Source organism: Rosa rugosa, chromosome 6 (assembly GCF_958449725.1).
Source record: "Rosa rugosa chromosome 6, drRosRugo1.1, whole genome shotgun sequence".
NCBI lineage: Eukaryota > Viridiplantae > Streptophyta > Magnoliopsida > Rosales > Rosaceae > Rosa > Rosa rugosa.
Window position 1 is genome coordinate 32,560,134 of NC_084825.1, and position 18,534 is coordinate 32,578,667.

Here is an 18,534-nt window from a genome sequence, read left to right on the forward strand (position 1 = left end):
GTTGATGCGGTGTTGGGAGGCATGATCTACAGAGTCGTGGGCTTGGACACTCTGTCCCGATACCTGTCAAGACAGAAATATGTCAGGGAGGCCGGGGTTGCCCGCCTATAACTCTCCGATGTCTAAGACAGTATTTGCTTGTGAGATAAAGACAAAGAAAGGTACAGAGTGGAATAGTGGACTTATTTGATTGGGAAGAATTTTCCCTTTTTATAGGAGATATTGGGCGGTGTATTTGCTCACTCTTCGATGTGGGAGTGTTTTCCCTTATATGTCAAGGGCTGGGTGACTAATGCTTGGTGCATATCTTATAGCATTTGGTGACAATTTCATAGCTTTTAGTGGCTATCGAGCCGTATATTTCCGGTGTTTGTACCTTTGTACACATGTGGTATAAACAATATCCTCTTATAAAATGGCAATTATAGACAATGAATTATAACGAACTAGTATTTTCTTGAGCTAATTTCATTTTACCTCCCTAACATTTACATGTTAAATTCGTTGTGGCCATGCACTTTTAATTTCATCACATGTACCCTTGTGCTCTCCAATTTAATCAATTATGTCCAATAATTTATTTTTTTGTCAAGTACTTTGTAACTTGAAAATGTGGCTCTAATGGGCTCCTTTGTATGATGACGATTCACTAATGTGCAAGCGTGATGAAATTAGAAGTGTAGGGGCACAAATGATTTAGAGTGTAAAGATCAGGGAGGTAAAATGAAATTTGCCCTATGTTCTTTATAGACCTCTCAACTAGTTATTTTAACTTTACATTAGAAAGACTCTAAACCTGTGATCTTATGAGTTACGCTCATCCATGGCAACAATCCCTTTCCAATCCAAATGTCACAACCAATGATGCGCAAAAGATTTTTGCACCTACTTTGTCATTAATGGATACACAATTCGTTGTTTCAGAGCTTCCAAACAAGGTATAATTTGAATGTATGAACTTTGCTGCGGATTAAAAAGCTAAAAGACAAAATTCTAGAACCCTTTATTAAGTTCTTAGTCTAAATTTTATTCAAATTTTGGTTGGAGGATGAGAGTTTTTGGGTGGGAGATCGACGGTGGTTTTTGGTTTTGTCTTTTTTGTTTTCTGTTTTTTTTTCCCTTCAGTTTGGGTTATTAGTTTATTGCTGCATTTTTGTTTTGTTTTGTGTTCTGGGTTATTGCTGCATGTTTCTTAGTTACTTAGATTGAGATTGAGTTAGTATTAATTGTTCATGCTGCTTGGCTGTAGAGGTTTTGTTGTCGATGGTTAGTTCCACTATCTCCAAAGTGGATTATTATATCCTCCTTTTTTTGTTCTGGTTACTATTGCATGTTGCTTAGTGAATTAGAGGGTCATGACCATTTGATTCATGAGTGAAAGTTTTAGAAATTTTTGTTGGGTAAGTTCTTAAGTTTGCATGCAAAAAATAATAAAAATGGAGCTATAGTGAGTGACTTAATGATTAGCAATTTTGTATCTGAATAATATAATCAAGGTTATAATAGAAATTCAAAAGGCGGTCTAGTGAGCAAACTTTTTTATTTAAAAGTAAAAAAGAGGTGTAGAGAGTATAAGCTGTCAGATGAGCAAATTTGAAGGTCCCAACAGAAATTCTCTTTACACAAATATATTTTGACTTGCAGTCGAGTAGTTAATGTGTATTCTTAGTTGTTATGTATTCCCAGTTATTATATAATAAAATAAAATTGATAAAACACTTTTTAATGTTTGTAATAAATTTGTGGGTATCTCTTTGCTGTAGTGATTTTTAACTGACGGCTTATTGACCAGAATATATTTCTAAATGACCAAAACCCAATGTCTATGTTTTTGTTTTTGTACTCTTCAAGGTTATACAATAGAAGAAATGATAATCAATGCATAAAATTAAGCACCAGTGGTCCACAACAAAAAAACCCTAAGGCACCGCCTCCAACCTGTGCGCTGCCACCCAAAACGCCGTCATTTGCCGGCGACAAAAGTACCAAGCAATGCATCAAGGCTGCATCCTTGTCTGGAATTGCAGAGGTATCGTAAACAATGAAACCCAGCGAGCTCTTGTGGATATCGTACTTGCCAAGAAACCCACCCTAATCTTTCTTTCTGAAACCCTTGCACAGAAGACTACCATTGACTCATTAACGCATAGACTGGGATTCAAGGGGAGTTTCTGTGTGCCTCATGAAGAAGAATCGCAGGGACTTGCCATCTTATGGAGTGAGGATACTCATGTCGATGTGCGTAGCCATTCTCCAAACCACATTGATACTGCTATTGGTAAACCTGGTACCGATTTATGGCGATTTACAGGTCTCTATGGGGTCGCTAACAGAGGTGGACGGGATCATACATGGCAAATAATCAAAACCCTAGCTGCACAAAGATGTCCCTTGCCATGGTTGATGGCTGGAGATTTTAACGAGGTGATGTCACGCAAAGACAAGTCAGGCGGACCTCCTCGAGTTCTGGCAGCAATGACTAAGTTCAGAAGAACGATGACGGCCTGTGGTCTCATTGACATGGGTTTTGTAGGCGGCAGATTCACATGGTCCAATAGACATACGAAAGAAAGGTTAGATCGCGGCTTTCAAACAATCCAATGGCGCAACAAATTTCCATATAGTAGGGTTATCACTCTGAGTCCTTCAGATTCGGATCATTGTCCATTGCTTATTGAAGCCTATAGAGAAAAGCAACTCCGCAGGAAAGTCAAGAAACCGTTTCGTTTTGAAGAGTGTTGGTTTGGCAGGGAAGACTGTGTGAACATTATTAAGCAAGAATGGGCAGTGCCTACTACTGGAAATGCGTTACAGCAACTAGGAAGCAAGACAAAGGCTCTTGGTGACAAATTAATGACCTGGCACCGTACTGAGTACAACAAACACCACACTGAGATGGGGCAAATTCAGGAGAAGCTAAATGACCTCATGAGACAACCTCATTCTCCGCAACTTTATGAAGAACAAAGACAGCTCCATGCTCGTTTTAGCCAGTTACTCACCATCCAGGAAACGTATTGGAGGCAAAGATCTCGTGCCTTATGGTTGAAAGAAGGTGACAGAAACACTGCCTACTTCCACAGAAAGGCAAGTAATAGAAAATCTCGAAACACTATTAAGGGTCTTTTGGATGAACATGGGGTTTGGCAGACTGAACCAAGTGAAGTGTAAAGGCTTTTAATGCTTTATTTTCAGAGTATTTTCTCCGCGGAACAGGTTGATGAAGAGGCTATTGAGGCAGTAATTGACTCTACTCCATGCAAAGTGACACAACAGATGAATGAGGCTTTACTACTCCTATACACAGATGAAGAAATTAAGGCAGCCCTTTTCCAGATGCACCCGTCAAAGAGCCCGGGGCCAGATGGGATGTCCCCATTTTTCTACCAAAAGTATTGGCATATTGTCAGTCAGGATGTATGTGTAGCAGTTAGAGGCTTGCTTGAAAAAGGCGAAATGTGGCTCCAGTCAAACTACACATATCTGTGCTTAATACCAAAACTTCAAAACCCGAAAGAGGCCATGCACTTTCGGCCTATAGCTCTCTGCAATGTTATTTACAGAATCAGTTCTAAAGTTGTGGCAAATCGACTTAAGGTGTGGCTTCCTGAGATAGTATCTCCTTTGCAAAGTGCTTATGTTCCAGGTAGATTGATTTCGGACAACACTTTAGTGGCAACTGAAGCAGCACACTTCATGCACAAACTGAGACACCAGGAATCAGGTTTCTTCTCTCTAAAACTTGATATAAGTAAAGCCTATGATAGACTTGATTGGACCTTTATTCATGCTATGCTGACGAAACTAGGTTTTGCTTCCCAATGGGTACAAATCATTATGAAGTGTGTAACATCCGTGGGCTATTCTATTTTGCTTCATGGGGAACCTTCTCCTCTGATTACCCCTACTCGGGGCATTAGACAGGGAGATCCACTATCACCCTATCTATTCATTTTATGTAGTGAAGGCTTGTCAGCTTTAATCTCAAAGGCAGTGCATCAACATAATATTCAGGGTCTTACCATGTGCCCTCAAGCTCCCACATTGCACCATCTTTTCTTTGCAGATGACAGTTTACTCTTTGGCTCAGCTACAAATGAGGAGTGCTTGCAATACAGAAAAATTTTGAATACTTATGAGAAGGCCTCTGGTCAGAAAGTAAATTTCCAGAAGAGTAGTATTGTCTTCAGTAATAATGTAAATGTTGACAGACAAAGAGAAATGGCTGCTCTACTAGAAGTCAAGTGTGTCACAGAGCATGATAGATACCTGGGTTTACCTATGAGAGTAGGGAAATCCAAGACTGCTATTTTTGAATACATCAAGGAGAAGCTCACTAAGAAACTTGTGAGTTGGAAAGCGAAAATTCTAAGTGCAGCAGGTAAGGAGATCCTCATAAAAGCAATTGCGCAAACCATGCCCTTATATGCCATGAACTGTTACTTGTTACCTAAAAGCCTTTGTGATGATATCCATCAACTGTGTGCCTCATTCTTTTGGGGAGATACCGATGAGAAAAAGAAAATCCATTGGAGAAGCTGGGAAAAGCTCTGTTTGACCAAGCCTGAAGGTGGCATGGGTTTTAAAAATATATATGCCTACAATCTTGCTATGCTTGCTAAACAGGGATGGAGATTGGTGTCCAACCCACACTCATTGATTGCCAAGCTGTTTAAAGCCCGGTACCACCCCAATAGCTCTTTTTGGGAAGCAGAACTTGGAGACTCTCCATCTTTCTCTTGGAGAAGCATCCTTAATGGAAGGCCAGTCTTAAAAGCGGGAGTACAATGGAGCATTGGTAATGGTTCTCAAGTCAACATCTGGAAAGATAAGTGGATCCCAAACTGCCAACAATTCCTTGTTCATAAACCACCGGATTGTGTTTTTGAACTTGTGTCTGATTTAATTGACTCCAGCACAAGACAATGGATACCCGCTGCCATATATGCCATCTTCCCACCTGTAATTGCTCAACAGGTACTATGTATTCCTCTTAGTAGTAGACATATGGAAGATAAATTGTGTTGGAGCCCGGAAAAGAAGGGTTTCTACTCTGTCAAAACCGCTTATTGGATTGCCAGAACCAAAGTGCTAGAAAATGTGCTTGCTTCCACTTCCCAGGGTAATCCTTTTCAGGAGTTATGGAAAAGGATTTGGCGTGCAAAGGTGCCAGGCAAAGTTAAAATATGCATATGGAGGGCTTGCTCAAATCTGTTACCAACTCGGGCAACCATAAGCACTAAAGGGTATACTGGTGACCTACACTGTCTCTTATGTCCACATCCATATGAAGACGCTGCACACATCTTCTGTAAGTGCCCCACTGCCATTTCCATTTTAGCTGCACCACCTTTTAACTTGGACAGAAGTCTGTTGCCTAGCATAGATTTCAAGGAATGGATGCTTGATCATGCCTTGCATCTTAAGAATGAAGTTTTTGCTAAGCTCCTGATGGTACTTCATGCCATATGGAAGAACAGAAATGACATGTTTTGGCGTAATACTAGCCAACCTGCAAGTAATTTGGTGTTTAGCTCTCTTGCATGGCTCGCAGAGTTTGCTAAAGGAAATTTAACAGAAAACTCAAAGCAACCAAAGAGTAGGCCTATCTGGAAACCGGCGGCTCGAGGTCAATGGAAACTTAATGTTGATGGAAGCTTCGTACCCCAAATACCTCATGGAGGTGTTGGTGGCATACTGAGAGATGATACAGGGAAGTTCAAAGCTGCTTTCGCATTCCCTATTCAATCAGTTGCCTCAGCAAAGCAGGTCGAACTTTGCGCCATCATGAAAGGCCTTGAAATGGTGAAGGCCCTACAGATTAGTAATGTGGTGATTGAAACGGACTGCCTCGAAGCTGTCTCTGATATTGCAGATAGACACTGCACTCATATTAATGCAGAAGGTCTCATTGATGATATTCGAGGTAACCTTGCCCTGCTGTCCAATGTCATTGTGCAGCATGCCCCCAGATTGTGTAACCAAGTAGCTCACCGTCTAGCCAATGTTGCCTATGAGGCCAGTATGGGTGAATCATGGTTTGATCATCCTCCAGACTATATTCTGGAAGTACTAGAGCATGATTGTAAGAAGCTGGGGTCAGACTGCCCTCCACATTAACTTTATATCTATATATGCTTTATTTCAAAAAAAAAAATAGAAGAAATGATAAATAACTCCTATATGACTAATTACTGTTAAATTAGGTTTATGTTTTATCTTAAATTAGTTCATTAATTTTTAAAATTTATGTTAACTTGCTCTACCTAATCCCTGACTTGGTTCTCAATTTTCCCTTCAAGGCATATAGAGGCTCAGATTTGCTCACCTAAGGGAAAGTTTTAAGGGACTGCGAGGAACAAATACATCTCAACCACATGTATTAAATATAAAATCATAAACTATAACAATTTAAAACTGTGCATTTATTTTCAGCCGTCAGATTCACTTGTCCCTCACAGTCCTTTAAAAATTGTCCCTTAGGTTAGTAGACCTTTATATAGGCTATTGATTTTTTGAGAAGTAAATTAGACAAATTCTTTTATAAAATAAAATGAGTAGGGCTGGACAAGAACCAAATTCTGGTAAGAAGTCCGACCGACCCACACTAATAATTTGGGTCAAAAAACCGAACCGATTACAGGGATAGTGAGGGAGGGCCGGACAAGAACCAAATTCTGGTCAGAAGTCCGACCAACCCACACTAATAATTCAGGTCAGAAAACCGAACCGATTACAGGGAGGGAGGGGAGGAGAAATAGAGAGAGAGAGACTGAGAAAACTGCATCGCACCGTGAAAAGGTGCAGGTTCGGTTTTGGGTTTGGAACCGGGGGGGGGGGGGGGGGGAGAGCCTGAGAAAACTACACCGTACCATGAAAAGGTGCAGGTTCGGTTTTGGGTTGGAACCAGCTGACATGAAATTGACCCGATTGAATTAATATATATATTTTTATCCTATCTTTTAATGTCTTGTTAATTTTTAATTTGTCCCTCTATGAACCTATGCACCCTACCACACAGAATCACTCTCAACAAACCTAATCTGATCGGGGTCAATCCTTATCCCTCATTTAGTCACTCTTACCCTCCTAAACTTTTTCTCTCTCGACTCTTTCCTTCTCTCTTGATCTCCCACAGTCTTATAAATCGAACCTCTCATCCTCTCCTACAGCTAAAATCTTTCTCTCCCACTCTGTCTCTCAGTCTCTTAACATCAACATCAATTGGTGAGTTCAATTTTCCAATTGAAATTAGGGTTTTTCATGATCTAGTTGAAAATGGTGATGGGTTTTGTTTTGAATTGTTTGGGTTTTCTTTCAAGTTATTTGAGTGATAACACTATGGTTTCGACTTGCCTATTTGGGGTTTTTAATTGTCTTGGTTTTCAATTTGGGGTTTTTAAATTAGGGTTTCGATTTGGGCCTTTTAGTTAGGGTTTCAATTTGAGGTTTCTATTAGCCTATTTTGGGGTTTTCAATTATTTGAGTTTTCAATTTGGGGTTTTAAAATTAGGTTTATGATTTGGGATTCTAAGTTAGGGTTTTGATCTGGGGTTATGAACTTATTCAGTTAGGGTTTTTTTCAATTAGGGTTTCAGAATAAGGTTTCGATTTGGGATTTTAATTTAGAGTTTCAATCTGGAGTTTTCAATTAATTCAATTTTCCATTTAGGGTTTTCAATTGGGGTTCTTAACTTATTCAATTAGGGTTCTTAGTTGGAGGTTTTCAATTAGGGTTTACAACATTGTGCTAATTTATGTTGTTACTGATTGTAAATGATGAAGGGTAACTCATAATCTTCTACCCTAACTCCTACACAGGCTGATTCCAGCATTCAAACCATCCCAAATCAAGCTTATGAGTAGTTTCATGATGGAGTATCCCCTCTTCATCTGGAGCAATTGCTCAGTCTAAGCAACCTGCAGTGTCAGCCAAATAGTCACCATCAAGTATAACGGGTACAAGTAATAGTATAGTGATTTAAGCACGAGGATTGGATTCGTTTCACTAGCTAGGATGTGAACCTAAGGAGAGCTAGAATGTGCAAATTAATGTACAGTCATGAACCTAGAATCACAAGAAAATCTAGGCTCATGGTGAGTATGTGCAAGATGGAATAGTGATTTGATTTTGGTTTTTGAATATAGTTTTAATTGAAAACAACTAGAGACTCAAATGTAAACTGAATTACTCTAAACTAAACTAGTGATCAAATGGATGAAAGTTAGAATTTAGATTGTCTATCACTAACCTCTCTTGCAAGTATTGATGAATTTCAATATGAATGATGCTAAATTAATTAACTAATTTCCCTTCCTGCATCTCTTTCGGGTATGACAAGGGACATTGCTCTTTTTGTGTTATCAAGCAACCCCTCTTGAGTGTAATACTTTACTATTTAAGTCATGCATTTCAATCCGATTAGGTATCTAGTGCATAAAGTTTAGAGATGAAGAAATCTTGCAAACCAACCAAGCTTATCTCTAAGTGATTGTACAACCCCTGCATGCAGACCTAGTGTGCTTTCATGCTTTAATATTCAAAGGTTATCAATCTCTAAACATTATATAATGACATAGTAAACACACATACTCAAAGTGGTAAAGTTTATATGCATTCAACTCTTGAACTAGCATGTTAGCATATTAAAGCAAATTGCATCACATCATATTATAGCATCAATCAATGCAAGATTTGCTAGTGATTTCAACCTTAACCCCAACAAAGTAACTATACTCATATTCATACATACTAACATCAATCTAATATACATCAAGAAAAATTAAGGAGTTTAAGAAAAGAGTGAACTTCTTGAATCCTCTTTCATGGTAGAATGGATGGATGATGGACTTCTTGTTGATGATGAATGGAAGAGAGATGAAGATATGTTGCTCCTTTGGCTAACTTTGAGTGGTAGTGATGGAGTAGTGGTACTAGTGATGAAGTTTATGGTGGTGGAAGATGACAGTTGTGGTGGATGTGATTGAGGAGATGGAGTAGATTGAGATTATGGATTTGGATTTTGGGATGTAGAGATGGAGATTTTGTGGTGGTAATAAAGAGAGGAGGGGAGGGGGAGGGGGAGGGAGAGAGAGAGAGAATGTGGTGTTGCTTTTGAACCAAAATGTTTGAAATTTGGTTACAATAAAATGATGGTGAATGGATGTAATGGAGTAGATGCAATGTTACTCCTCCTCTTTGCTCCACCATGAAGATGGCCGAAAAATACATGGCACCACCATGAGTGGTGGTTGGCCGCTACTTGTGCCGCCAAAAGTGGTGGTGCAAAATTTTGCTGGAATTTCATTTTCGCAATTGGACTTCAATTTCCATATTATGGGCTCAAAATTAACATTTTAACCCTCTTGTCATGATTTCCTACAAAACATGAAATTGGATTACTTAACACTAAATTGGACTTTAAACCAAGTAATTTTTATGTTTTAGGGCTCAAATATATATATATATATATATATATATATATATACAGATCCTATCCAGAGCGGAGCTCTGCTTTGAAAATTAATGTGTGAAGTTCGAGTTTTCGGTCACTTTTCGGTCGCATATCCACATCTCGACCGTTCAGTTTTTAGGTACTAGTGTATAGATCGTCTCTGCAAATTTTCAGCCAAAATGATGATCGTTAAGGCATTAATAAGTGCTTTAAAGCTAGTACGGTTCAAGTTGACAGATTCAGTCTGTCCATTAGTTTAAACGAGTTAGATGCCTTAATGATCATCAATTTGGCTGAAAATTTGCAGAGATGATCTATACAGTAGTACCTAAACACTGAACGGTCAAGATGTGGATATGCGACCGAAAAGTGACCGAAAACTCGAACTTCACACGTTAATTTCAAAGCGGAGCTCCGCTCTAGATTAGATCTGTATATATATATATATATATGAATTATGATCCAACATGCAGCACCAAACCAAGCTTCTGAGCAGCAAGCTGAGTGTAGTTTGAAAAGGAAGAACAAAAATGTAGCATGGGATCACTTCACCAAGCCGACAAATCCAAATGGTTCCAAGATGACAAAACCGTGAGGTAAATCCAACTACTACTGGCATACACACATGGTGCACTCAAAGTCAAATGGGACATCTTCGATGAGGATTCACATGCTCTATAAATTGAAGAAGTGCCCATTATACATTCTAGCAAAAAAGCAAAGGTACTTAGCTTTTGATTCGCAAGAAAATGGTGGTAAAGTTGTTGCTGTAATTTATGATAAGGATAATTGTAGGGTTGCATGGGCTAGCTAGAATGATAATTAGAGATAAATTACCATTTAGCTTTGTTGAGGGGGAAGGATTTAAAGATTTTATGAGGGTAGCTCAGTTACTGTTCAAGCTACCCTCTCGTAGGAGAATTGCTAGAGATATCTGGGGTTTCTATCAATTTGAGAAGACATGGATTGAAATCAATCTAGCGACTTATGGATAGAGAGTATCTGTGATCACTAAAACTTGGACTTCTATGAAAAATATCAACTATATGGTCCTTAATTATAGCTTTATCGGTGATAATTAGATATGCATAAGTGAGCATTGAATTTTGTTGTGATTCCAAATCATTGAGGCAAGACTATTGGTCAGCTTGTTGAAACATGCTTAGTTGGTTGGGGAATTGAAAAGATTTTCACAATTGTTGTTGATAATGCTAGGCATAATCAAGTAGCACTTGATTATATGAAGGAAAAGATAGAAAATTGGACAGAATTGGTATTGAATGGGAGTTCTTTGCACATGAGGTGTTGTTGTCATATCGTTAACTTAATTGATAAGGATGGGATGGAGGAGCTCGATTCAAGCATTGAGGGTATTGGAAACTGTGTCAAGTTTATGTGGTCTTCACCTAGTAGGTTGGAGAAGTTTAGGAAGTGTGCTGCTCAAGAGAAAATAGAATCCAAAAGTGGTATTGTGCCACTCGATGTATGCACATGGTGGAATTCCACCTATTTTATGTTCGGCATTGCTTTGAAGTACATAAAAGCATTTTTGAGGTTGGAGGATGAGGATTCACAACTTGAATTTTATTTCCAAGCGAGGGTTAGTGGGAAAAAGAGAGAGATGGGCCTCCAAATGCATCTGACTGGGAAAATGCAATAAGGTTGGTGAAGCTTTTGAAGATATTCTTATTGGGAGATCCTTGAGTATGAATGTATATGTAATTTATGAATAATATGCCCTACTCCCAAGTACAGGAGGTCAATTATTATTATTATTATTTTTCCAGAAATTAGGAGGTCAAGTTTTAGTAAAGAGAAATTTAGAGTATTGTACCCAAGGGATTGAGTAACTCTACCCTAAGCTAGATCACTGTGAAAATAAATCTAGAAAACACATGCAAAGTCTACTTTTTTACACATTGAATAGTTTTGGCCCTTTAGAAGCCTAACTACCAAATGGAGATATTAACAATGGAAAGTAGTGAGACGACTTTTGAATTGATTTTAACTAAATTAAAAACTAAACTGAACATAAAGTAAAATAAACTAACAAAGTATAACTGATTTGATCGAATGAGATGAAAGGGGTTGTAAGGCATCACACCTAACCTTCTTTGTGCCAAATCTAAGTAACCAAATCTAACATGCTCACGCCAAGATGAAATCCCCCTCGGTTCTCTTGATTATCGAGTAACCAAGAAACAATTATACTAGAAAATGTATTTAAGCTTCCCCTTGATTATTGAGAATAACTTTTCTACAGACTTTTTAGTTTCTACCAATTCCTTGATTATTAGATATAAGTAGACCTGTTAAGATTCCTTGATTATCAGAAACTTAACCAACATCCACATGATAAGCCCAATTGTAAGACCAAGCAACCTTATTTGAATATCGATCACAAGATTACCGTTTCTACATCTGCAACATGCTTTAGTTTACTATGTTTGTCAAGCCTAACATACTTCCATGAAATTATCAACACTTACCCACCTCAGGTGATAAATCTAAGATGCATTAATGATGAACAATTAAACTAGCAAAGTAGAAATTCATGGCATGCTTCACATTAAATTTAACTACATAGTTTATACACAAATTTGTAGCCCTAGCCTCAAACTTATTCTACTTGCAACTCATAATTACAGAAATTAAAGCCACAAAATGTGAGACATCTAAATAAATAAGAGTTAGAGTGGAGAAGTTGAATGTTACCCATGGGTTTGGTGTTTTGGTACCAAACTGAAAGCACAAAAGCTCTATCTAGCTTCCTAGATTCAGCACAAGGTGAGAAATGCTTCAAAGTATGGTAATTTGGTTTCTACAAACCCAAATCACCATATAAATCCAAAAAACTCTTAGAAACTATGAAGAACAAAGCTTTAATATATGAAAACTAGAGTATCATTGATCAATGATGTATAGATTCATCGGTTTTAGAGCAAACCCAAGAAGCTATACACTTTTCTCTGCACAAAACTCTTAGAACTAACTAAAAGGTAAAGAACTAAGGAGAATTGAGAGGAAATGGAGAGAGAAAGAAGATAAAATGGATGAAGGAAGATGATGGTAAGGACGAAAATGGAGGTATTTATAGGCTAAGGCAATTTAAATGGAGGGTGGAGATGAAAAGAAATCAAGGGTGAGATGTAATAGCCAAAATGTGTAAGCATAAAATGTGGATCTTGTTTTTGGCATGACTTCTTAATTTCATTTGTGCCCGTAGATATTTTTGTAGAGATGAAAAAATAGGGGCAAATGAGTAATTTGACAAGGGGATAAGGCGATAATGGTCAACATCAAGCATATGGGCATGTCATCTTCTCTTTTAAAATTCAAAACGTAACTACTTGCTCACAAAGTCTTTGACCGATCACCCTAGACTTGTTGACCACCGTGCTCCACCATGTCGGCCGCCATCTTGCTGGAAGTTGACTAACCTTGACCGGTTAAGTTTTGTCTTCTAGTGCACTTTTCTTCTTTCCTTTGGCTTTGTTTCTTCTTTCGATCTCTGGAGAATATGTCAAATTCTACATCTTAATGCATTTTCGAGCCTTTACTCCTTTTCCTAGCATGACTAGGAACATACTGAGTAAAGATAAATAAGCAAATGATTAAGTAAAAGCATAAGATTAGGGTAATAATTACTAGGTAATTATGGACCTAACATATTCTATGAAGCTACATTTATGTTCAGTGGAGCAAAAATTGTAATAGCAAAACAACCTCTGCTCTGGATGTGCACCATAGTGGGAGAGATAAAAAAAATGCATAAACAGTGATGATCCACTATTGGTGAGCATAGAGACTGATGAAAACGAAGTGCATGTCAAAAATATTGGCTAAAGCTTGAAGACTTGAACATGATTCTACTTATAGCAATGATGCTGGATCCAAGATACAAACTTCTATCTCTCAAGTATTTTTTTTTCCAAAATTACAGCAATACAATCAAATAGATATCTTAGATAAGAAGGTTTTGATCCATCTAAAGAGATAATATTCTACATTGTGCATTGTCACGCCCCTGATTTTTAACACAAATAAAAATCGATATATAATCCCATAATTACATATGCGTGATCGTTCAACCATCAAAATCAAGCACTTGGAAACTTTTTCCCTATAAACTACTTACGTATTGATGCCTTGAACCCACTATGTCAATATTGACCCGCCCACAGAGTCATATATTACATAAGCTTACGAATTAAATTGCCAACAACAAGATAAAACGTAAAAGCTCATCAGAGTTTACTACATAGCGAAAGTCACAACAATGGCAAAGCCAATCAAATTTGCTTCTTACCTGTTCTGCTGCCAACAAGCTACCTCAGCTTCAGCCCCGATTATCCTACCCTGCAGGATTAACCCCTACACCGTTGGAATGGTGCACCGGGTTGTCACACAACAAACCCGGTAAGCTTTTGCAAGCCCGTATGAGTAACTGAAAACAACTCACACCAAAATCACTGGATGAACCCCGCACGTTTCAATCGAGAAAACCAAATCATGCTTTGATTCCTTCAAACACGAAATAAAGGAGAATAACTCACACTTTAATTTCCTGTCAAATCGAAATAAAAGATAGCAACTTACACCTTGGTTCCTTCTAAAACGAAACATAGAAAACAACTCACTCCTTGATTTCTATCAGTTGTACCAAAATTGTACCATAGAAAGCAACTCACACCTTGATTTCTATCAGTTAACATAGAAAACAACTCACACCTTGAATTCTATCAAATATAACATAGAAAACAACTCACACCTTGAATTCTATCAATTGTACCAAAATAGTACCATAGAAAGCAACTCACACCTTGATTTCTATCAGTTAACATAGAAAACAACTCACACCTTGAATTCTATCAAATATAACATAGAAAACAACTCACACCTTGAATTCTATCAATTGTACCAAAATCGTACCATAGAAAACAACACACCCTTGAATTCTATCAAAATAACATAGAAAGCAACTCACACTTGATTTCTATCAATTGTACCATAATCGTACCATAGAAAACAACACACACTTGAATTCTATCAAATCGTTAATAAGGAAAACAACTTGCACCTTATCCCCTTAAAAACAGTTAATAAGGAAGCAACTCACACCTTGTTCCCTAAAAACACATAATGTCATGAGTTATCAATAACCAGTTCCCGTTACCCCATGAATTATCTATATGGCAGACAGATTAGAGCTCTAACTGGAACGTAACCACTCGTCCGGCCAAAGACGTGATTACCTGATATTCTGCCCAAGGTCATAGACCTTCGTTCCTCGGGCCGCACAGTCCCTTGGAGCAAATCATTAAAGCAGTCGCACAGGACTCAAAAACATTACCCAAATCGCAACGCTTTTGAAAAAAATCGAAATCAACATTTCCATAATCATTGTTTTCCGAAAGCCATAACCCAAAACAATAAAAAGCATCATTCCATGCATATTGTTTTCATACACAAATCTCAACGCTTTTCAAAACAAACGAAATCAACATTTCCATAATCATTGTTTTCCGAAAGCCATAACCCAAAACAATAAAAAGCATCAATTCATGCATATTGTTTTCATAAATCCAATAAACCCACAAATACATATATATTTCACGTAAATATATATATATATATATATATGTAGTCATCCGCTCAGGAATGCCTACTAATACCAACTATAGTTTGCAGTTACTAAATAACTCTAAAAAATAAAGGTATTCCGTTCATTAATGAACCTTGTGAGATTACTCACCTCGAAACTCCCGCTGCTTCTTCAATACAGAACAAAGCAGCCAATCCACCAAATAACCGTCCAAATACTTCGCCAAGTACCTAAGGAAGCACAGCTCTGATTCAGTCAACGAATCACAAGGAATAACGTTCGAAACCCTAAATCAAACCAAAATTCCCAAAGTGGCGCCAATCGAGGCAAAACCACATCCGAGTCCTCCCAAAGCCTCTGGAATACGTCCACGATCGATATGACCAAATCACAAGTCGATCGGACGCTCGAATCCACACGGATCGAATAAATCAACCGGTATGAAATCGTAAAAATCATAACAATTTCATACGAACTCCAAAATATGCATATTATATATCGAAACGCTCGTATCGACGAGTAGAAGATATATAATACTAGAAACTATCCCTTACATGGCCGGAACGCCGCCACCGGCGCCGCCGCCGGGTCAAACTTGACCACCGAAAAATCAAGGCCAACAAACATGATCATCATGAAGAGTAGAGCAACTTTCATACATGGAGCTAAGCCTAGATCGGTCTAGATTGTCTTAGATCAAGCTCACAAGATCGACCAATCGCTGCCGTCTGATCAAACTCCAGATTCACTGTGCACCGCTGATCTTCAACCCTTGATCTTCCACTCTACACGCAAAATCGTCCTTCAAGGCGGGTATGAGGATGATCAGAAGGAGGAGGAGATTCCAAAACCAAGAAGGATCGACCGAGACGTCACCGGAAAAGTGGATTTCCGGTCGGGTCCCGATCGCGTCGACTGTAGCTGCTCCGATCTCCACTTTCCGGTGAACCACCGTGCAAACCAACACCACAGAGCCAAGCACGACGCTGGTCTGAGTAGCTTTCGGCTTGTCCCGTCGCTGGAGGTGGCCGGAGGTGAGAGAACCAGTCGGGTCGGGTCGCGCGGAGGCTGAGGAGAGAGAACGGAGAGTTTCTAAGTTTCCGGTTTTGGAAACTTCCGAAAATAAAAATGGAAATTTCCGAAAACGGAAACCCCTATATATAGAACTTTCCAAATTTTCAAACGCTCATAACTTTCTCATACGAACTCCGATTCTCGCGTTCCACATGTCCACGAACTCGTATCGATGCGCTCTACAACTTTCTTGAAGGAAGTTTTCGGAGAATCTCAACGTATCAAAATTCAACCTTTGCAACCCCCCCTAAAACCATATTCTTCGAATAAAAATCCATCCGAAACACTTCCGCTCCGTCCACGAGCCACGAAACCATCCAATAACCATAAAATTAATTCCGGAAAATCCTCGGAAAATAATTACGAATTTCCGGGGCATCACATGCATGATCTACCTTTGCACCTCAAGATAAATCGTACAAAGGAGAGAATCTGGAAAGAGAGATGCATTTTTTATATCTTAAGGGAAAGGCAAGTTGCGATGGTTCTTTTTTTTTTTTAGTACCTTGTTATTAGGAACAATATTAAAACTAAGTTGCTATTTTTTTTTTACCTTGTGCATAGATATGTTTGCAATTTTAATACCTAGTACAAAAATAATTTCTTAAGAGAAAGGCAAGCTGCAATGATTTTTTTTCCTACCTTTTTATTAGGAACCATGTTTAAACTACCTTACTCTTTTTTCATTACCTTGTGCGCATATATATATATATATATATATATATATATATATATATATATATATATATATATATATATTGCACTTTTCATACCTATTACAAAGATAATATTCTAGAAATGGAGATCCATTTTGCATATCATAAGAAAAGGTAGAGTAGTGTTGGTTTCTTTTTCCCTACCTATTAATTAGGAATAATATTAAAACTCGACTATGGACTAGTCTATTACTATGTCTCTAAGTATTGTTGTGTCAACGACGCTACTTAGTTTGTTTTATTTTTTCTTTTTTGACTCTATGATATAGATACACTATATTGTTTGAGAACTTATTGACCTTTCATGTAGGTATACATGATATATTTACATAGATTTAAATGCATATTATTTATTATAATTTCCTTGAGTGAATTTTAGGAATTTAAAATTTAAAATTTAAATATTTAAACTGAAATAAAGTCCCGAAATTTTAATTTATACCCTTTAATCTGCATTGATTATCATTTATAGGGAAAAGGATGGATTGCAAAGAACGGGAAAGAAGGAGTCTTGTTGGTCATATTGTATTATGAATTGCCTCATATGTGGGTCACATCAATACTCTTTAATATATATATATATATATATATATATATATATATATATATATATATATATACGTCCGCACTTCGCTAAAGTGCGGACGGCGACGCAGCAAAGGCGTTCCAGGCGGCGATGGCTGCTCGGGGCTTGGCGGACGGAGGCCGAAGGCATCCCAGACGGTTCTGGGCAGCGATCGAGGTCGGAGGAGGTCAAGGTTGCAGGTTCTGGGCAACGACTCGACCTGCAACTGCAACTTTCTGGGCAGAGCTGCAACCTCGTCGCCGGCGACTCCACCTGACTGCAGACCAGTCTGTCCTACCCCTGGCCTCCGTCCGGCAAGCGGCACCGCCCCGTCGAAGCTTGATCGAGGTTGCTGCGTCGACGCCCGCACTTTAGCAATAGTGCGGACGTCCTCTTTGAAACCCCTCCCTATATATATATATATATATATATTAAGGGATCACTTATTAGATCAACTTTACGATCGAATATCGGCATATCAACTATTTAATTTTTAGGTCTAGGTCTATATGAGTATATCACTTTTATAAATTTTCAACCAAATTAATAATCGTTAAGGCATTCTTAACTGCAATTTACAATTATAAACTTGAATGGTTCAGATTGGACATATTTGGTTTGTCCATTAATATAATCTAATTCGATATCTTAACGGTTTTCAATTTGGCTAAAAGTTTGCAAATTAATCTACAAGTCATAAGAACTGAAAAGGTCGAGATGTCAATATGTGATTGAAAAGTAGGTCTCACAAAACATCCTTCAAATAACCAAAAAATGAGAATCTCAATGGTAGTGCCCTCATATATAAAAACCACATTTATACATGATAATTCGTTGACAATAATCAATCATGCATGTAGAATACTAAAGTAAACGTTATATAACCTCGTCATTCTGCACATCATAAAATTAATGTTGAACCTATCCAATGATGTGTAAGTGTGTGTATCTACAGAGAGAATTATATAAAATTTGCATTAATATTAATACAAAATTTAGTAACTAATACGGCTAGATTTGGGTACTCCTACAAAATATTTAGAACTATTAGACCAGATGTGGGATCTGTTAGCTAGCTAGCTAGGGAGCATGTAAATAGTACTTTCATGAACGATTGTT

At 38.0% G+C, this 18,534-nt stretch overlaps 1 protein-coding gene across 1 annotated transcript; it reads left to right on the forward strand.

The window, feature by feature from the left end:
- Window positions 1-1,992: 1,992 nt before the first annotated feature.
- Window positions 1,993-6,120, forward strand: LOC133716603 (uncharacterized). Its single transcript, XM_062143289.1, has 2 exons — window positions 1,993-3,087; window positions 3,196-6,120. Exons 1-2 carry the CDS (start codon window positions 1,993-1,995, stop codon window positions 6,118-6,120), a joined length of 4,020 nt encoding a protein of 1,339 aa, XP_061999273.1.
- Window positions 6,121-18,534: the final 12,414 nt, after the last annotated feature.

Excerpts from the sequence above, each read along its gene's own strand:
- LOC133716603 (XM_062143289.1), top strand. The coding sequence starts at position 1,993 with ATGCATCAAGGCTGCATCCTTGTCTGGAATTGCAGAGGTATCGTAAAC. Across the intron at positions 3,088-3,195 it reads CTGCCTACTTCCACAGAAAG|AGTATTTTCTCCGCGGAACA; the intron begins GCAAGTAATAGA and ends CTTTATTTTCAG.